The sequence below is a fragment of the Sparus aurata genome, chromosome 20, assembly GCF_900880675.1.
Source record: "Sparus aurata chromosome 20, fSpaAur1.1, whole genome shotgun sequence".
Classification (NCBI taxonomy): Eukaryota; Metazoa; Chordata; class Actinopteri; order Spariformes; family Sparidae; genus Sparus; species Sparus aurata.
The window spans coordinates 14,134,943-14,155,832 of record NC_044206.1 but is presented as its reverse complement, the minus strand read 5'-3'; the positions used below and the strand labels follow the sequence as shown (position 1 = coordinate 14,155,832).

Below are 20,890 nucleotides of genomic sequence, written 5' to 3'. Positions count from 1 at the left end.
GTCGATTGGGCTAAAAGAGCAGTTTTCCCACTATAGATGCACTAATTTTGGTTTCTCCTGGAGGTTCCCAGTATAGTTGCTTTAGAATAGGAGGACAGTAACCCACCCACCGAACTCCATATATGAGCTCCATAGGCTGCCATCAATCACACCACTGTCAGTCTATGGTATGTATTGGGACGCAGCAACAGCGTGAACCGATACAGTCTTTGCTCACTTGTATGTAGGTTTCTAGTTCACACCGCTCAGATTTCTTTTAATGGGGCCAATATGTTTTTTAATTCTGGATGTGGATTTGATCTGATCCTAGATCTGCCCACTGATTAATTAAAATTAATTCAAAAACAGAGCAGCCACTTCAAGTATGGGCTTGAAGGTGAAAAGAGAGACAGAGGGAGAAAGAGACCAAGCTCTGTCAAAGACCATAAAAACAAGACAGCTGAGGAGACTGAAATAGCGCTGACTCCCCCGCCTCCACCCACCATTCTCTTTCTCAGCCATTTTGACTCTCCTAAAATTCGACAGACTTGCCCTTCTTGGCCTGCTTTGCCCCTCCATACAACTGTTGGTCCTTATTTTAGCGACACAATCATGGCCTGCCGCCTGCTTTTGATTCACTGGTATACAAAATGGACTACATTGGTAACAGAAGCCTAATCCTCGATACTTATTTGGTATAAAATGTCTATCAGTCTGCAAATTGCCCACTCTTTTATTAAGGCAAAGTTCTTCTTCTTCAGCTTTTTATGTTAGGACAATTAACAATCAAGAACTTTAGCTTCTTTCGATGAATAAAAGTTTGTGGAAAAGCACGGCAATCGTCATCCCGTTTGATTTTATTAGTTATTTTTGGTCGTTTTGTAATGTCCAAATTATTGGTTTTCCCATCCTCGTCATTCCCGCAGGTGGGTGTCTTCTGTCACTTGCCACTCTATTGTCACTTTATATAAGGAATTGTTCTTAATATATTGTCTGGTGAATGAAAGGCTACATTTAAAAAAAATTAAATAAATGAAGGCCAAACAAAACACTGATAAAATGTGATTTTATCAGTGAATTTATTAAAAGTCCACCAAAACAGATTTACAAAACTAATGTCTCAATGATATTGAATATTCATGATGAAAAAAGGAACAATCAGAAACTTTATCAAAAACTTATCATACCATAAAGATTCTTGATTCTGATTTGTGTAAGTATTTAAATACAGGTCTTTTTTGAATGATTACTCAAATTTCCATTTTTTGCAATCATGGCACATAAAACTTGACAGGTGTCATCTGATGCTAACAATAGCATCCATGTAGCCGACTGAATGACAGAGAAGATAAAGATCAGTGAGGAGGATGTCACACATCGTGCCTTTAAACCTTTGAAAAGTGTTATGTGTGACCTTTTGTATGAAACCTCACATAAAGAAATAGCTTCACTTTAATGAGGAGCAAAGATTAATAGAGCAGGAGATCATAGATCATTTATTGACTATGGCATATCAAGTAAAAAAGAAACAGTTACCTACAAAAAACGTACAGTTTATGAAATATATCTTCACTATTATTGTTATAATTCTTATTTACACATTATAACTTTTCAATACCACCACTGTTACTGGATTTATGATTTAGACATTGTGTATATTCCACATTCATCAACCGAAATCTATTAAGTTTTCTTCCTGAACAACATCATCACCTCGTCCCCTCCTTGACCAATCAGCAATCAGTTCCTTCACCTCTTTTCCAAAATCGTCATGTAATTTACTAAAATCCTCCTGGGAGCTGAAACAGACCCCTGACCACTCCCCCAGAGGTGGAGCAGGAGTGTTAACAGGCACCACATTTGCACTCCTCTTGGGCCACAGTTTGGGTGATCTTTTACTGGCTGTTTTGGATGAAACGGTTAGCGCTTGAAGCATCGGTCCTGCTCCAGCACCTTGTGCTGGAAATGAAGAGAGCGTTGAAGTTTGTCCACTCAAACAGGAGGCTGCAGGAAATCCAGGTTCTGCTGTGAAACTCGGCATGACGAAAGGCTTGGCTGGTTCACTGGGGAACTCAGCTAATGCATCTGAGGAACAGAGAAATACAGAAGTAACCAAACGGTCGTTATGTTAACAGAGAGAAGCTGCAGACATTAAACTGCACTCTTTTCTCAGTGTTATTGGTTGCTGTGGTTCAATGTTTTGCTTAAGGACACAAAGACCAACTATGCCACTTGAACAGCCATCCAGGCTGCAGAGCACTGAGAATGTCTCATCAATTATTCATTTTACTTTTTAAAGACAAAAAAAACTATTAGCTGTATTGTTACACAATAATTAAAGGTGCAACATGTAATAGATTGACCAGTTATTCCTGCACATTCTTTTGATAACTTTTCGAGTTCTTATTGCACCTTTAAGGGTTAAACACTCAAACTTTATTACAAAACAGACCATATGTTTTGAATTTATTGCCCAATGCCGGCCCAGAAATGTTTTACCCAAAAAGTTTCAAAATCAGGGGATAATTATTTGCCAAACTGCGAGGCTGCCCACAAGCTTATATGAGCTCTCCACTTACTCACTCACTGCATCTGCTTGAGATGGTGAGATAAAGTGGTTTGTTTGTTGTACATCTGTTTATCTGTAACCAAAGTATTCCCCCACTACTGAAGCTGCTCCTCTATTTGAAAATAAACTCCTCCGTTGTGGAGTTGTGAGCGATATTACTTTCATTTAACAGTATGACACCAACAACTGGTCATTTTCATGGAGTTTGATGAGACTGCCACCTGTTTGATTCCTGCCCTACAACAGGAGGAGTTTTAACTCACTGTGTCTCCAAAATCTTTATCATATTTAAAAAATAAGATCAATAATGAATTTAATGACATATTAATAACTAAATACCACAGTTAAACAGAGGATGGACAAACAGAAAATTACTTCAGAGTAGAATTAACCCCTCTTTGAAAAAGTCTGCATATTTAGATTGTTACAAACTTGACTTTTTGTGTTTACATGAATGTGTCTGAGAGATGTTATGAGGTCATACAGTCTGCATACTATGTACCAGGATGTACACGGCGTCTGTAAGCAGTGATTCACACAGCTGCTCTCCAGAACAAAGGCGGCTCTCTTTCACCCGCAGATAAACAAACACCCTCAGCCTTCCAGCCTCTCACCTCTGTACTTCTTCTCCAGGTCCATCACTAGCAGGGCCAGGTAGCTGTGATTGGCTGACAGCAGGGCTTTGATCCAGCTCTCCTGACTGTCCTGGTCCTCGGCAGCAAACTTGTACGTCCGCAGGCCCGGCTCGCTCCAAACCAACGAGAAGGCAAACTGCTCTTCGGACTCGCACAGCTGGACGGTGCAGCCCTCCAGAACAATCACTCCTGTCAGGTCCCTGTCGGTCGGCCGTTCCTTGTAGAAGAGGAGGTTCCCCTTGAGCATGCACCAGCGCTTCTGATAGGAAGTCTTTATCTCGCCCTGTGGGACAATTGTGCCATCTGTGGTTAACTGACTCAGTTACAAATAGATCATTTACTCAACTTCATTACACAACATGCTCTGTGAAATAATGTGTTTTATGACATTACTGAATCCAGCACCAAAAAGGAAGTACTGTTCTTTATATAAGTTTTCTATGAGCTTTGAGATTCAAAATATGTACGTGTATGTACAATTCATCACGTATAATTCTCCACCTGTTGAATTCATACAAGAAAGCAAATAAAGGGCAACATTTCAGCAGAATAACCGCAAACTGCCTCTAACTGTATCTGCCGTTAGCTAATTAGCTCAATTAGCTGCGAAGCTAGCGGTCCAGATCTGCCGTTTGGAGACCAGGTGTGTGTGTGTTGGTGTGAGGGCTAGCATGCTAACTTCTCTGCAACACCATAAAAAGATGTTATAAAGTCAAAATCTCTTCTTACGTATTGCCACTTAAAGTACATTTATCGTAAGAATATTACTTCAGATAGTTAATAGCCAGTACTTTATAACTTTTACTCAAGTTATCTGCTTGGGTAACTTCCACTTTCACCCAGTTGCAGTATTTTAAAATGATGACTTGTGGGTAATTTCCATGACACTGTTATTTTCATTTTAATTTTTACAGTGTAACTTTACTTGAAAGGTGCCAGTCAAATATTCTATAAAGTTTATATTGTGAGGTTAATGTTTCAGATGTTAAAGTCATAGTGTTGACTGTTGGTTGTGTTTTTTAAAAACCACACACTACTTCTGTGAAGTGATGAGAGAAGAAAAGCTTGCTGTCCACTTCCTCGTGAATTTGAAGTCTCTATCCGAAGCTGCGTCTTACCTTCTTGTACAGGTAGCCCTCTTTGTCTACCGGAGAGTCGGAAGATTCATAATGGCTCACAACTTTTTCATCAAGCTTCATTTCAACATCGCAGGCTGCTCATGAGAGAGAGCCTGCAACACAGACGAAACCAAAAAAATTATGCACCCTGCTTCCTCATTTATCACTCAGCATGTTTGTTTATTAAGCACTAATATTAACAGGCGGGTGTCTGTCGGCCACATGAGCCTGCTCCACTTCCGTACTCATGAAAAATGTCGATTTTAAGACTTTTTAACGACAGCCAAGCACGCACACTGTTTAATATCGCTGACATGCAGCTGGAAACCTGCCACACTGACCGCCATTAATATCTCACTAGTTGTTTGTTTTAGACGGCGGCAGCTTCTCGCCATCCGAGTACCCGTACGATGGTAAACACAACTGACTGGTGAATTTCGGTTTCCATGAGTAACTATTTAAACTTGAGAGACAGCGAGGTCACACAGTTTTCTTTCACTTCCACATGCTCCTTGTTTACTCACCTTTCCGAAGTGTGTAACTTGTTTCAGTTTCCTCCGGTGGGTGTGTGTCAATCACTTCCTGGTAGCCAAGGTGAGGAGGGCAGCTCCACGTCAACAACACACACTGAACTGAAAGTGTATCGACTGCTGCTACAGGCTCCGATGCCATATATGAGCCTGTGTACTGTTAAAATAGGTCAAGTATGGCAACAATAATTATAAGTTACTTTTAACTACCTAATAAATATTCAGTTAGCAGTAATTCTGCATTACCTGTCCAGCAAGGTGGACATATGTGGCCCCAATGTTTTGTTGATCAAACACATTTGTCTGGTAAACTGCACCACTAGTCTTCACATCTGATGTAATGCATATAATATTAACAGATTTATTGTTAGGCCAGGGCATGTGGCCTTAAAATAACATTGCGATCATTTTAGGTTTACCGCAATAAACGTTAGGCCTACATATCTCGATATTTTGGAATATCATCTAAAGAACTTCATAAATGATAGGGCTGTGCAATATGGATAAAATCAAAAAACAATTAGATGTTTGATAGTCAGTAGTGTATATATAATGACAACTATTAGAACATGTACAACAGTATGGTAAGTTAAAAAGAAATGACATCACTTTACTTTAATGCAGCCCGTAAAAACAACAGTTTTGCACCGAACATAACATATAATGGAGGTTATCCATTATGGATTAGGGACAATATCATGTTTCATATCACCATATATATCAAATCAATATATTGTCCCACATATATTTATACTTTATACTGTCAACATCTGCACATTCCTTGGTCAATATTAAATCTGTTTTTTTTTTAACAGCTTGTGTTTTCACAGCTCTTTTCATTAAAAAGAAAAAAAGATATATTTCCCGTATTTCTAATATATTTGTGTTATCCATTGTCATACACTTGTTTGTTATGCATCAAAATACCAGGGCAAATTCATTGCATATGAAGACCTACTTGGCAATTAATGTGATCTTGATTCTGTTTTAAAATGCAGTTTATATTTTGCGGACATGTTGTATCTTTCGAAAAATATAAGATCATACTTTATTGATCCCCACAGGAGAAATTCAAAGTGTTGCAGCAGCACAAAGACAGAGTAGCAAGTAGTATACAGTAACATACAGTGTAAGCATAAACATTGTTCTTAATTTAGCCATGACACAACACAATTGTGAATACTTCAACAAGCCTTTGAGTGATGACAATGATGAACAGTTTCACTGAAATGTCACTCATTGAGACATTTGTATGGGTAATTAATTTATTGATTTCGCTGTGCAAACTTTTCCTTTTTAAAATCCTAAATAACTAAATACATCTGCAATAAATACATTCAGCATACAACAAACTTTAATCAGTCTGGGAAATCAGGCAACTTTAATGACAATCATGCTTTTCAGGTTTTTAAATGTTTCAATCATTGTCTTTAGCATTTACTAACTTGATATCAGATATTCATTGTGTACATCCTGAAAATTCTTATTAAACTATATAAACCATGTCATCTTATACTTATAAAACCTCCTCTTTATCCCACTGGATAGGAATCAGTTTAATCCAAATCAATTCTAGTTGAGAGATGCACCAATATGGCATTTGTTAAAAGCAAAAGCCTAAAGGATTCACTCCTTTACTGTCTGATTTATTCACATTATTTCAACAACTGGAGGTGCTAAATTAATCTTTTATTTATTCATGCTCATCTGAAAAACACCTGTACAGGTCTTTCCACATTTTCTCTCTGATTAGACCTCCACTCAGGGTGAGGTAAAATGGAGAACACCTGACATCAGGATACACTGACAAGTGAAAAGTCAGGAGGATCAGATGTCCTGACAGACATCCAATCTGCAAAAACAACGGAAATCACCTGTTCAAATGTATCTTTGATGTGTATTTCCTTCTTTTGTACTTTTGCTTATTTGAGTGAGCTAATCTGGTTAATAAAATCATATCAGACAAATATTAAATCAAACAGTGATACTAAGAACACACAAATGGGTATTTGGCATATGGCAGATAATATCACAACAGTGTACATGACAAAGAAAAAGCCTTTTTATCAGTGTGCCTCCATCTGTAAAGCTTTAGCCTCTTTGGTTAAGCAGTTATGTTCTACAGCCCCGTTCCATCATGAGAAACAAAAAGACGAGCATAAGTAGCAAACGACTGACTACATACCAGAACAGCAAGTAACTCCTGGCAACAGTGAGTACACTGTGCGACTACAGGGCACAGATTTCTTCAGGGCACGGAACAAAAATTGTCTTTCACAGATGATCTGCAGTGCATGAGTCCAGTGTAACAATCATTGCTGCTGCTCCCTCCACACTTGCTGTAACTGTAAAATCTCTCCGATGTGGATCTTCTGGTGTCTTTTCAGATTTTCCCCCCGACTGAAGCTCTTGCCACACTGGTTGCAGTAGTACGGTTTCTCCCCTGTGTGGACCCTCTTGTGTTTTTTCAGGTCCCCTGCCTGACTGAAACGCCTCCCACACTGTATGCAGCCATACGGCTTCTCTCCTGTATGACAGCGCTGGTGGATTCTCAAGTTCCCGACCCTGCTGAACGTCTTTCCACATACAACGCACGAGTGTGACTCATCTCTACTGGAGTGCTCCGTTCTTATTTTTCTCTCATCAAACGCGGTCCTGTTGGTTTTTGCAAATCCATGCCTCCTTGGTAAGTTGTGCTTTGAATGGACAAAGACAAGTCTGCAGGGTTCGCCACTTACTTGCTGCCTGTGGGTCTCCGCAGAGTTAGAACGAGAAGAGTTGCAGCTTAAATCCACACATCCGCTGTATGGCGGTTCTGATGCTATGCAGTCTGTTGGTTCTGGCTCTCGTTTGATAACAGCCAAGTTCACGCCACGCAAGGTGCTAGAGTGAGAGGTGCAAGCACTGTCGGCTGAGACAGCACTGATGTCCCTCACTGCACTGTGTGATTTGTGAGCTGGCACTGGCTCCTCAATAACGCACTGCTCCTCCTCTGGTTCTGATTTGCTGTGTTGAGTTGTTTGTACCGGGTTGCACTCAGCTTGTGATTCAGTGTTACTGTAGCTTTCCTGTTTTGATTCGTGCTTCACGCCATGGTCGGGTTTGTGGCTGTTTATAAGATTTTGCTCAGCGAGATGGAGCTCTGAGTTCTGCATTAAAGCGAGCCCCGAATCCAGCTCTTCATTCTGAGTGTCTTCTTTTTCTTCAGGAAATGGACTACTCATAGGCTCAACAACTGTAAAATTAAAATATTTAAGTGTTATTCTCTCACACAGTAATTCACAAATAACTTCACACTGTAGGAAACTAACATCTATTATAATAGATGCTCCAAGAAACGCAGGCTTGTTACCCACCTATGCTGTCTATCGTCATCTTGTCCTGGAGCTCCTGCAGTTTCCTTCTCAGACTCTCGTTCTCTCTCTGTGTTCTGGCAGTTTTCTCCTGGTACTCGGACACCGTCTCCTTAACCACCTCCAGAACCTCCTGCACCGCCCCAGTCAGTAGCTTGGCCACACGAGCGTTCAGTCGTTCAAGCTTAGACATCCTGAAACAGAGTGTCACTTAGGGTGAGAAATGGCTGTGGACTGTGTATAGGACTGTTATTGCATAATCAGTAATAGGAAGTGAGTCACAACCCTGCAGTGCACAGAAACAGCTGCACAAATAAACTCAGTTGTGTGATACATGTCCACTCATTAACAGACCTCTAAGACACTTTGCAGCTGTTCCTTATTTTAAAGTACTCGCTTCCTGTACAGGTGTGATGGAAAATGAAAAGACATCCAATATAAACATGTAACTCCTGTCGTGATCCCAAATCAGTCTGAGCTTTTACACATTGTTTACACATAGTTTGGTTTAATATTTTACTGTGACTCATCCTCACTCATGCAAGCATATTCCTGGGTATTTCTGCAACTGTACTTGCAATGGGGCTCTAAAGCGATCACAGTAAAATGCTCAATATATTACAGACATTGTCTCCGCAGTATGTTGATGTCATGTTCCAACAAAACGTATTCATATCAGCTCGAGGTTTATCTGAATCTATTTTCAAAGCAGACATATAATTAAAACACGTGTTTAGTGCACAGTTAACTAGCTACGCGTGTTTAAAACTCCCGTACCTGCGAGCAGAAGTTAGCGGATGTAACGTGGATAGCTAGCGTTAGCTACATTAGCTGACGCCGTACGTTATCGTTTCCCGTCAAATTTCCGACAAACTCGCCATGCTCTTCACCGTGACAGCAGGGCGCTCGGTTTTAATTTAATCTCTGACAATTTAACTTGTGGAAATTAAAATAAAATAAAATATGGAAACATAAATACAGAGCACGAATCAGAGGGCGACATAACAACTTGCGATACCCGGAAGCAAAACTGGAATCGCGTCCCCGCTGGTGTGTTTTTTTCAAAATAAAAGCCCCACGTTAACGCGCTTATTAACTTGCACACCATTGTCACCAATTATTTATCAATTTGACACGTGACCTCCAGCAATTATTACATCCTACTGAATTATTCTCTTGTAACTGATATCATTGTATCAGCATGTGGCATCAAAAACCTGTTTTTAATTTGGCATTTATTGTGGAGTAACTGCATCAGTTGTATTCATTTAGTGTATTATGTCAACGCTATTATATCATCATTATTATTATATTTCCTATCATTTTTTTAATTTAACTATTCATAAAATAATTTTTTCCCCACTTAAGTCATTTGTATGTCTGGTTGCTTTTCTCTAATTTAATACAATTACTGCTTGTTTAAACTTGTTATTTCTACATTATTATCTATTTCAAATATCTTTTTATTATCATGTATCCTTTTTTCCTGCTTTTTTTCAAGCAACTTGGGCTGCATCTTTGCATTAAAGGTGCAACATATACAACGTAATTATCAGCCAATGAAATGTACCAGAACAAATTGATCGAAACAGACAATTTTTTAATATTTATCTAGTGACAGATTGACTTTATAACCACACTGTGCACACGCTCACACTATGAAGTTTGATGCAGTAGGCTACAGTTTGCTCCATGCTTTGTTTTGCTGTCTGGTTCTGTTTTGGGTTGATTCTGATTGTGTCGGATGGTTGCAGATGCTCACTGGCAACACTCAAAGACAAAATACAGAAGTGCCAAATACATTTATTTGATTTGGGAATGAATGCTGAGGTCCATGCAAGAGCCTGCACAACAAGTAACAAAGTGTATACATCTCTAAACATTTGACAACAACAGTATGGCGGGAACAGAGGTTATTAATAAATCCTGCTTGACACAAGGAAGATGACATGTGCGACTGAACAAGCTCCATTTTTTGATAAAAGGCACCATTACTTTTCCGACTGCAATGTGCTTAGCTGGCTTCCACGTATATAACTCTTGTGGCCCACAAACGAGCAGCTTTGTCCACCGTCCAACCCTAAACATCGACGACCTGATATGGATAGAAACATCTGGACACATCAGCAGCCTCACAGATGGGTCTGCTGGTGTTTCTTCATGTTACTCGAGTGACTAAAGCTTTTGCCACAGTGACTGCAGCCAAACGGCTTCTCTCCCGTGTGGTAGCGCAGGTGCACCGTCAGGTAGCCCGACTGACTGAACCTCTTTCCGCACACGGAGCAGCAGTACGGTTTCTCCCCTGTGTGCACCCGGTTGTGTTTCTTGTAGTCACCTGCATGCCTGAAAGTGCGCCCGCAGAGGGAGCAGCAGTAGTGTTTCCGGCAATTCCGCTGGGACGTTCTTGAAGCTCCTGCTTTTGTGTTTGTTTGAGGGGTGTTTGTGTTGTTGTATCGTTGCGTTAAAGGCTCTCCTGTGCCATTGTGGTCCAGACTGAAGACAACCCCTGACTCATTGTAGAGTCCTGGGTTGCCTTGGGGATGTTCTAGTCTGTGTGAGGATGCAGCACCGTCATTGTCGTAGAAATAGGTTGCGGTGTGCATGCCGTCCTCATCCGATGTTGGCTCAACTTTCATTTTATGATCATTTCCGGGCATTTTGAATGCAGTGACAGCGTCTACGTGGTTTGAAGCTGGTGCTGAGAGTTCGTTATCCGTCTCCGTTTTAAGAGTTCTTGGATTATTTAAGTTATCAGCACCTACATGTGGTCCTGTCGTGGCTCCAGGGGAGAGGCAGGGGGCGGCTAATGGTGTGATGGATGCTTCACAGTCCAGCTCTTCAAACAAATATGAGGGACAAGTTACTGTGATGCCCTTATCAGAGGGGGTGAGTTCAGTGTCCTCTTCCAGCTCTTGGTGGGCTGCAGGGGACACAAATCCTGACAAAGGACAAAAAAAAAAGAGTCAACATTTTTGACAAACAATCTCTGGGGGGAAAACAATCAGTAGTGTTTTTTACCATTGCTTTCCAGTTGTAACTTCTCCTGGAGCACGTGCAGCCTCCTCTTCAGACTCTGGTTCTCCCTCTGGGTTCTTGCAGTTTTCTCCTGGTACTCCGACACGGTCTCCTTCACCACCTCCAGAACCTCCTGCACAGCTTTAGACAGCAGCTTCTCCACACGGGCGCTCAGACGCTCGAATTTGGACATCTTCATGGACTGATAACTGGAGGGGGGAAAGGGAGACCATGTGCTATGCTTCATTGATCTCTACATGGAGCGACATGCTTTTGAACCAGTGTGATGAGCTGAGTTAACATTTGCAAATCTACACCACCTGCAAAAATCCACATCAACATGTAGTAATATCAACACAGCTGCTTGGAAGGAATTAGAAAAAAAAATACAAACACTATGTCGCCATAGCAATGGCTCTTCAGTAGTAGTATGACAGGCTATTTCTATTTCCAATTCTGAATCAATGAAAAAGCTGCATACCTTCAAACTGTTGTGACCCTGTTCACGTGAAATACTAGACTGTCCGAACGGTGTAAATCACAACACTTACGTCACCAACTCCTATCAGACAACATGACAGGCGGGATCCACACGGCATAAACAGTCATAGTGTTTCCCAGGAGATAAACGAAGAGGAAACAGTGTGGCTGACTAATAACCCGACAGATGCAGTAAATGGTTTTTGTGTGCCACCCGCGTCACTGTCACTGTCCCTCTTCCTGGGTTTTGAAGGCGGCTCGCATCCGGCGTGAGGTGCGCTGCTGCCACCTAGTGGTGATCAGGAGAACAGCGCTTTATATCCAATAAAACTGAGGACATTTGTTTACACTCATTCATGAACACCATCCTGCTGAAGACCATGTGAAAGAGGCATTCTCAAAAACAGAAAGTAGCCTGATTAAAATCGTAACAGCTTGCACGGCCTTAAAGATATTTATATAGAGGTTTGTTGCTCTGTTCAAGTTAAACTTTAGTGTTAAAAATGTTCTCTCTCCTTTTCTTTGTCTTCTCATCTTTATGTGTTTGCTTGTACCTGTTATAAGAGGTCTTAAGACAAACAAATCAAGGGCAGTTCTCTATCCCTGTAAAAGTAAATGTGATTGATCTATATTCTATAAAATAGAGGATGATCAACTTTAATAAATTCTTGGATAGACTGCTCAAAGTCATGAAAAAAATATTCAAATATTGCAATGTGAATATTGATATCAGGAGAACCCAGATCCTACCTAAGTTCTGAAATGTTTTTTATGGTTTATATCCTGAACAAATGTATTCAGTAAAAATAATTTCCTCCCTCATCGTCGTCCAGTCACTGATGGGGATAACAGCCAATCTCACTCGCATGAAGCTTGAAAAACACTCCACTCAGACACACATTTTACATTTAGATGTTCCTTTTACTTAAAACATAGTCCACAAGTCCAGGTTCTGTTTCCCTTCTTGTTTTAATTATATCTTGTAACTCATGAGGTAAACAACTCAGAGCACACCAAGCTAATGATAACTTGCTTAACAACACGTCATGACTTGTCATTTCAGCGACTGATTGCACTAACACAAACATAAAAAGTGCTTCAAAAAGGTCAGTTTACATATTCAAACCTTTCGCCTGAATCTTTTTTTTTTTTCAAATACAAGAAGCTGTAGCAGGACTGTTACAAAATGGCAAAAGCAGTTCATATCAACAAAGTAGTGAACTTGGTACATTCATACATAAAGTCCCCTTCACTTCACATTTTAAAGTAAAAAAAAAAAAAAAACCTTTCCCCTGAAAGTTAAATGGCAGTCCTTTACTCATGGAGTTGTTTCCTCAAACAGACTCAGCAGGTTCTTTGGTTCAAAGTTGGGTCGGGGTATAGCCTCCTCAGTTTGGACCCAGATGTGTCCACGTCGCTGCGAGGATCTGGCAGATGAAGGGCATCGGCTGTGCGTGGAGTTTTCGTTTATATCTGTATGAAGCTCTGCGTGTATGGGGCTGGCATTGGGTGTCTGTGTGCGGCAGGAACCATTTGAGTGGATGCTGGAGGGGGTCAGAGCTAAGTTACAGGTGGACCACTCACCCAGATTTGAGTGAGTGGGTGTGTGGACAGGACTACGATGATTCTGCATCTGTGAGCCTGGCAGAGGAGTGGATGTGCTTTCTACTGACAGTCTAGATTTGACCCTGTGGATGAAATGTAAGAAATAAACAGAGAATTTGAAAATTAGCTCAAGGAACAACAAGAGGTTTTTTTTATATTGCTGTTGCTGGTTAGAAAGATATTACTAAGATGTGATAAAATGAAGTTATGAATCGGTAACATTACTTATATACATTCTCATTTGTGTATTCAAACTAAAGATTGAGGACAACAAGTTATTCAAGAACAGGATCCCACTGACACAATGATTCTCTACCTGTGTGAGAAGGTGGGGGAAAGTTCTGGGTCTGCTGGATCCAGCAGAAACACTGCGTCCTCCTCTGGGCTACCTGAGTCACCGTGCATGGCACTGAGGGGCAGGGTTAACTCCTTGTCCCAGCTGTCCTTTGGAGGAGTGCAGGGCACTGGCTTGGTCCAATGTGGCAGAAAAGGCAAGTGGAGGGCAGACAAGAGCCTACACCCAAAGCACAGCACCACCTACGAGACGGACGACAAATAAAGACTTACACTATTCTGACTCAGGTTTGCATTATATTTTAAACTTTTGTTGGCTTGCCGACTTAGTAAAGGCTGCTGCAGTTAAAGGGTTTATCAGACACATTACCTGACAGACAGAGGCCAGTGTCAGTGCAGCCTCAGTGACCATCAGATAGATCCGCCTTTTCCACCTGTGTTTCCAAACGTAAGGGAGGGCGAGAAGCTCAGAGACTGACGGCCTCTGGGATGGCTCTGGGGCCAGCATCATCCGCAGTACTGCCTGGAGCTCAGTAGACAGGTCTGCAAACATAGAGAAAAATATTGGGCGCATAAGTCATTGAATGAAGATGACAAGGTAATTTATGAGAATTTAAAAGACAGTAGTTCTTACCGCTGGTAAACTCTGACGGGGGGCATCCTTGTCTGAGCTGTTGCCAGCCTTCTCCACCATTTGGAACCTCAATATTACAGGCAAGCTCCAGAATAGTAACACCCAAACTAAATGAAAGAGTTCAATCATATGTATTCAGATGTATTTCAGATGTAGATGTATTTTAAATCTGATCAATCAGTGACATATTTTAGATCATTCAGTAACCTCATTGATGGTTATTTGTACCTGAAAACATCTGCAGCTGGTCCATACTCCCCACGGAGCAGCTCAGGGGCCATGTACCTGGGATCTCCCTCCTGGATATCCTCTTTCACTCTCCCCTCTGCAGGTATTGAACTCTTCTGTTTGAGTTCAAAAAGCAACCCGAAGTCTCCCAGTTTGAGACGCCCAGAGTCAGTCATGAGGACATTGGCGGGCTTGAGGTCCAGATGCACAAAACCATGAGAGTGCAGGTGTTGCAGCGCTGAGAGGAGGTCACACAGGTAGGCCCATGCTGCAGGCTCACCTGGATTGAAACATGTCAAATGAAAGCTAAGTTAGCAAGTAGAACGTACATTACATGAAGTGAAATGCATCTTATACAAAATCTGAAGAAGAGGAAAATAGGCATACCCTGGCCAGGAGGCTGGTTTTCAGCATGGAGCAGCAAGCTGGTGCTACACAGCTCTGTCTGGATGTACAGTCGGCCACACTCCTCCCAGGCTGCCACAAAATGCAAGATGTGAGGGTGCGAAGGCAGGCGCTCGTGGTTTCTAGCTTCCCTCACACTCCTGTTCCTCTCGCTTTTGCCCCGGAAGCGATGAGCAGAGCGCTTCACTGCATACTGGCGGCCATCCACATTGTTTTGGACCTAAAGAATACAGAAAATGCCATGGTCCTGTCTTCTCTTTCATAATCTCCAAATGATAATCTAAGTCAAGAAAATGAAGCTTCTACAGAAATCTTAATTTTCATCAAGGGCTCCCACGTTAAAAAACCCTCAAGGATTAGAGATGTTTTTAACAGAAACACAACAAATGGAAGGTAAGTAATGCATAATTTCATATACACATAAATAAAAAATGTTGTCCTGCTCACCTTGTACACCTCTCCGAAGGACCCTCTTCCCAGCAGGCCCAAATTAGTAAAGCACTGACTGAAATAGGTCTGCTGTATGCTGGGATCATATACAGAACTCGGAGGGGGAGACTTGCTGAGGGAACAAGACAGAGGTGTCCAGGGGGACTGATGCTGGGGGAACATGTTCACAGAAGGACATCCTTTGGATGGTGGCAGCGGGGGCAGATAATGTGAGAGCCGTGCAGGAGAAGAGTAGGACGAGTTGGACGTGGACGACGAGGAAAAAGGGAGACGCCGCTTTTTGAGGGAGAAGGACCGCTCGGCATGGGCGAAGTGGGTCGGAAGAGGAAGCGGCACCCTGGACACGGTGGTTTCCACTGCAACGGACATTGCGCAGGGACTTTTTCAGGTCCTTTGTTTAAAGATGGGGAGCTGAAACATTCAAAATAAAGGTTTAAACATCGGCCATCTTGTCTGACACTTAATATGAATGTACCAATGCCATTTTTGCACTGCACAAGCCCATTCAATGCACCTTTTGCCTCTGATGCACAGAACCTTGCTGATCTAACTGATCATCCTTGATTTGCCACATAACAAAACAAAAACTCTATATCTAAAAATAAAACGTACACATTTAAATCTAAAATTGTTAATAATAATTCATTTGACCTGCCAATAGAGAATACACACATATGTTCAGGTATATGTTGGCGACATTAGTAAAACTGACCAAAACCTGGCGGAGGTTGTGTCACCAATAGAGAAAATCTGACATCATGAAAATCCTGCTTGACAGGTTATCTGATATCGGTATCGATAACGTGCAATCCTCTTGAACTATTGTTAATCAGCTCATTAGTATAACAGGTCCTGGCTATTAGCGTTAGGAGCTAAGAGCTAGAATAAACCTGCTGAATGTAACGTAGCTAGGTTAACCGAGTAAACACTATCCAAGTTCGATAACGAAAGCCCTCAATTCACGTTTATTATCGGTAATCTAATTTGCTGAATTCTCCATGGCTAACGTTTACACGGTTCCAAGTAGTAGGGTAGCATTATTGACTCTTTGTAGTCACTGACACTTGTCACCTCCAAAACACAGATTTTAGCTAACATAAACGTTAAGTCAGGGCGGACCCTGTCAACAACACACCCTAGCTAACTAGCTAACTTACATTCAACTTACGTACAGTAACTGACAGGTCAGAGTACGATGAAGGAGAATTAAGTAACGTCAACACATACCATAATCCAGTAATAAAGACAGTCTTCACCAAAGTGCTGTAAAGATACTCGCTGTACCAAAACAACACTGCGCGTACACCATTCAAGCATGAAACTACCTCGCGCCAAATTCTGAAATCATTACGCAGTGTTGCGTACCTGCCGTCTGTGAATACTGAAGGCTTATCCGGATTGCGCAATATCCGCAAGCGGTGCAGTCTGGGGTTTTGCTGCACAACACAGGGCTGGCGCAACTGGCTAGCTAGCTAACCACTTGAAATGGTAACTTTACAATCATTATTATCGTTTCTGAGATTGGTGTCTAGATAGAAGCACTGAATTAACGTTCAGTGAGTTGTTAAAAAATATTAACGCTATAACAACAAACGACACTGTCGGGTGTTGAGGCGTTAATTTCAGTTTCTGTTTGCTAGCCAGCTAACGCTAAGTTTGCTAACCAAAGCTGTAACGAGAGGTGTAGCTAGTGAGCTAACTTATCTTTGCTTTCCTAACCTTGGAAGTGATGTAACGTTAGCCAACCAACCCAGTTCGGCTATTTAGACCAGATGAACGTGTTCAACATACGATGTCTATTAATGTAGCTGACAGGCCCGATTTCGACTCCTAACTATGAAGGCTGTTTGGTGTTGGCTCATTTCACGTTTGCTCAGATGTACTAATGCTTAGCACCTCTTACTGTTTATTGTCAGCTAATCAATCAATGAAATGCCAGTGTTAAATCCTCTATCCAGAAAGAAATGGCTGACACATGCACAAAACAAGCAACTAAAAACTTAAATTCCCTTCAGGGCTTCACTAACAACCCTGGTTGGTTAGTAAGGTGTTAATAACATTTGACAGGTGGACAGTTAGTGGCCTACTGAGATATCTTGACAAATAAAGAGAGTTAACTGACAGTTAACCTGGTTAGAGCTTCTATTTTGATAATAGATTAATCAGTCTGAGTCCAAATTCTCAGCATGCAGCCTCTTAACTGTGAAATGGTTGCTTTAATCTGCTATAACAGGAAACTGAGTATCTTTTGGTTGTGGACAAAACAAAATCACGCTCTCATCTTCAAACAACAAATCCAGTTGCCTTTTGATACAGTTTTGTCTTTCCCTTTTCCTTCAGGACGTTTTCTTAATGATTCGGCGTCACAAGACCACAATCTTCACAGATGCCAAGGAGTCCACCACTGTTTACGAGCTCAAGCGCATTGTCGAAGGAATTCTTAAGAGAACACCTGAAGACCAGAGGCTCTATAAAGTGAGTTGCTAGTGACAACTGACTACACGACTGACAGCATCATAATTCTGGCCATGGTGAAATTTATTTGAGCATCTTTTTGACGGTGTTGGCATGTAACTCGTCTTTCCTCGGTGTGACTATAATATCCTCTAGAATTGTCTTGATATTCAATAAATCATGTTCATGCAATTTGAGGTCAGTGTGAGGGGATCCTGTGACATGTTCGACTTTTGTTCCACAGGATGACCAGTTGCTAGAGGACAGCAAAACTCTTGGTGACTGTGGATTCACCAACCAGACTGCCAGACCTCAAGCCCCAGCTACAGTTGGTCTGGCCTTCCGCATAAATGGTATGTTCAGTCAGTGTGTATTATTTACTATCAGTGAGCCTCAGAGAAACGGGAATGTACTGTTTTTTCCCTCATATTAGGGGGATCTTTTGGGCAACAAGTATATCCTGTCTTTCTGCTTCCTTCCAACTGTTTTCTGCAATGTCATTCATGCCCTCAAGGACTGTAACTGGAGGCTGTGTCAGGATAGATGTCAGTAGATAATGCTCTGTGATGATCAACTACTGTTTCTCATCCATTCTTCACTTTACTCTGCCTTTGGTGGAGTGCTTTAGTAATTGAAATCAAGACAGTAGTAGGTAAAGAATGACTTTTAATAGCCAATAATGCCTTCACAAGTCTTTATGAGATAATTATTAAGAATGATTCTGTATGTGTTAATATTAGCAAAATCACAGTTTAATGGTAGATTATAAGACATTTATAAGCACGCTCAAGAAACATGTTAACAGTTAATGGGCTGCTCAAGAACATCATTGAAACCTTATGAGTTTCTTGTTTCTAATCTCTTGATAGTTGCATCACAAACACATTTATTGAGATTAATTTACCCATTTTGTCTCTTGTAGACCTCTACTAAGCGTGTTTGTTGGTTTATTAAAATTAAAACATACTAGGTCATACATTTATTGGCAGTTAAAGGTCCAGTTTGTAGGATTTAGTGGCATCTAGTGGTGACGTTGCAGTTTTCTAACAACTAAACCCTCATTTCCCCCCTACTGACGGTGGACACTTATAATACCATGTCCTCTTGAGAGCCAGTGTTTGATTTGGTCATTGTGGGCTACTGTAGAAATATGGCAGACTCCGCAGAAGGGGATCCACTCCCTCTGTGAATACAAAGAGCTTTTCGCTATTCACTTATTTACAGTTAACTAAGCTCTTTGCAGGAATTGGGTCTAAAGCCTGTATTCAGGTCTAAAGGCATTGTGTGCTATACTGAAATTGCATCACAGAAACCAAACAAATTGGTGACACTGTATGTGTTGGATTTGGCCCTGTATGACTTAAGAACATTGCTGTAAAATCTTGAGTGTAGCCTGAAGTCCTAACTATTTTGCCTGTACCGTCCATTAGTTTACAAGGCACAAGACAACATAAGTGAGAAAGGATATATTCCATTGGAAATTTGACGCGACCATGAAAACAATGCACAATAACCAGAGTAGTTCTTATTTTCACTTTTTGGTAAGTCAGTCTAGAAAGACTTGCAGCAGTCTGTGTTCACTTCAGCATCTTTGTGACATTGCTAATCCTTCCTCGTCTCCTCTGCCCTCCAGACGAGATGTTCGAACAGCTGCACGTCGAGGCCTTCTCTAGCCCCCCGGAACTCCCCGATGTGATGAAGCCTCAGGACTCTGGTAGCACTGCCAACGAACAGGCCGTGCAGTGATGACGGGGAGAGGAAACGAGCAACGGCGAGAAGGATGGGAGTTGGGTGTGTGTGGATTAACTGCAGTGAAGAAGTAACGGGGTGGAGGATATGTAATATAATTTAAGTTGATGGATTGGGACGTTATAGGTAACCAAGCCTATCCATGTTCCCTTCATGCTATCATCCAAGCATCCCTCCCAAATATGCTTCACAAGTTTCTTTGTTGTTTTTTTTTGTTTGTTTTTTTAAACTCTATGATTTCCACATCACATGCGGTTCCGCTCCTTGACTTTGCTCTTAAGCACCAACTGGCTCTAACTTTGTGGGTAAAGAAGTTGGTTTTGGAGAGTATGATTGTGTACATGCGTGTGTGTGAGTTATTATAATTATTATCATTAATATTTTGGAAAAGTTGAAGACATAGTTGTGTGTCACAGTGCTCTAGAAGTAACATGCGTAGGTGAGGAGTCCAGTGTCTGAATCGGCAAACTGCATGAATAAGTAAAAAAAAAAAAAAAAAAAAAAACAACAACAAAAGCTTTATTTTCACAGAAACAGATAAACCTTCAGCTGATAAGTTTTCTTGGTGTGATTCTCCCAGTTGTGTTGTACATGTCTGATCTGATTTCATACCAGGAAAGAAAGTCTTTATAATAATGATTATTTTAGTTTTGGGGGGTTTTTTGGTCATTATTTTTTTCTCAGTATGTTTCACTTGTCAGTTCTTTTGTTGTATGTTTCATGCACTGAGAGACCAAAGGCAGTTACCTCTTTGACAACAGAGGGACGTTTTCTGGTCCAATGACATTCTGTCTGTGGCATACTGTACACACAGGAGGACAGTTTTCTGTTGTTAGAACGTACGTTTTTGAAAATGCATACACCACCACATGTCACCAACATCAATGTGGCACCTTCCCCCTAATCACACGAACATAGCCTGTAACTGTGAGCTTGCTTAATTAAAAGTTTTTCCTGTTTTGTTTTTTACACTGCGGGCTGACTTTTATTGTTTGTGTCAACATTTAATGAGGATAATAGAATTGAAACATTGAGTGTTAAGTTAGGCAGGCCTGCAGCTACCACAGGCCCTTCTCACAGCATACATTTTGACTTGTCAAACAATAGATGCTAACTCATAACATTTATGATGCCCTGTTATATTTAAGGTCCCAATACAGGGTGACAGCGAGTCAAGCACGTACAGTTAAACCAAAGCCTAAAGGGGCCCTATGTAATTTTGGAGAAGAAATGCAAATGGAGAATTTTAATGTTTATAATATTGATGTAATAATACAATGTGATATTTGAACTGAACAAACAAGCTGTTTTCAGTGAAAAACAATTTCCCCCAGAACACCATTTGAAGCTAGAAAGGTGGCAGGTTTCTGACAAATCTAATTAAAATAGTAT

General features: G+C 41.1%; 4 protein-coding genes across 7 annotated transcripts; 1 reads left to right on the top strand and 3 right to left on the bottom strand.

Moving 5' to 3' along the window:
• Window positions 1-1,448: 1,448 nt before the first annotated feature.
• Window positions 1,449-4,938, bottom strand: LOC115571006 (sesquipedalian-1-like). Of its 2 annotated transcripts, none has more exons than XM_030399971.1 (4): window positions 4,826-4,938; window positions 4,302-4,414; window positions 3,163-3,466; window positions 1,449-2,064 (listed from the first exon to the last, which is right to left on the bottom strand). In XM_030399971.1, exons 2-4 carry the CDS (start codon window positions 4,380-4,382, stop codon window positions 1,649-1,651), a joined length of 801 nt encoding a protein of 266 aa, XP_030255831.1. In that variant the 5' UTR covers window positions 4,383-4,414; window positions 4,826-4,938; the 3' UTR covers window positions 1,449-1,648. The 2 variants fall into 2 exon arrangements, with proteins under 2 accessions (XP_030255831.1, XP_030255832.1); XM_030399972.1 differs by lacking the exon at window positions 4,826-4,938 and adding an exon at window positions 4,643-4,746.
• A 913-nt stretch (window positions 4,939-5,851) lies between these two features.
• On the bottom strand, window positions 5,852-11,946 carry LOC115571669 (zinc finger and SCAN domain-containing protein 21-like). Of its 3 annotated transcripts, XM_030401187.1 has the most exons (4): window positions 11,681-11,946; window positions 11,203-11,408; window positions 10,347-11,122; window positions 5,852-7,386 (listed from the first exon to the last, which is right to left on the bottom strand). In XM_030401187.1, exons 2-4 carry the CDS (start codon window positions 11,396-11,398, stop codon window positions 7,144-7,146), a joined length of 1,215 nt encoding a protein of 404 aa, XP_030257047.1. In that variant the 5' UTR covers window positions 11,399-11,408; window positions 11,681-11,946; the 3' UTR covers window positions 5,852-7,143. The 3 variants fall into 3 exon arrangements, with proteins under 3 accessions (XP_030257047.1, XP_030257045.1, XP_030257046.1); XM_030401185.1 differs by lacking the exons at window positions 10,347-11,122; window positions 11,203-11,408; window positions 11,681-11,946 and adding exons at window positions 8,188-8,378; window positions 8,962-9,228 and having other exon boundaries at window positions 5,852-8,066; XM_030401186.1 differs by lacking the exon at window positions 5,852-7,386 and having other exon boundaries at window positions 9,968-11,122; window positions 11,751-11,944.
• A 633-nt stretch (window positions 11,947-12,579) lies between these two features.
• pkmyt1 (protein kinase, membrane associated tyrosine/threonine 1) lies at window positions 12,580-16,670 on the bottom strand. The gene is made up of 8 exons (XM_030400991.1): window positions 16,523-16,670; window positions 15,293-15,706; window positions 14,828-15,065; window positions 14,441-14,720; window positions 14,213-14,319; window positions 13,949-14,121; window positions 13,601-13,821; window positions 12,580-13,367 (listed from the first exon to the last, which is right to left on the bottom strand). The coding sequence occupies exons 2-8, from the start codon at window positions 15,662-15,664 to the stop codon at window positions 12,998-13,000; spliced, it is 1,761 nt and encodes a 586-aa protein (XP_030256851.1). The 5' UTR covers window positions 15,665-15,706; window positions 16,523-16,670; the 3' UTR covers window positions 12,580-12,997.
• On the top strand, window positions 16,651-20,467 carry LOC115571544 (elongin-B-like). Its single transcript, XM_030400993.1, has 4 exons — window positions 16,651-16,783; window positions 17,636-17,770; window positions 17,994-18,102; window positions 19,383-20,467. Exons 1-4 carry the CDS (start codon window positions 16,781-16,783, stop codon window positions 19,493-19,495), a joined length of 360 nt encoding a protein of 119 aa, XP_030256853.1. The 5' UTR covers window positions 16,651-16,780; the 3' UTR covers window positions 19,496-20,467.
• Window positions 20,468-20,890: the final 423 nt, after the last annotated feature.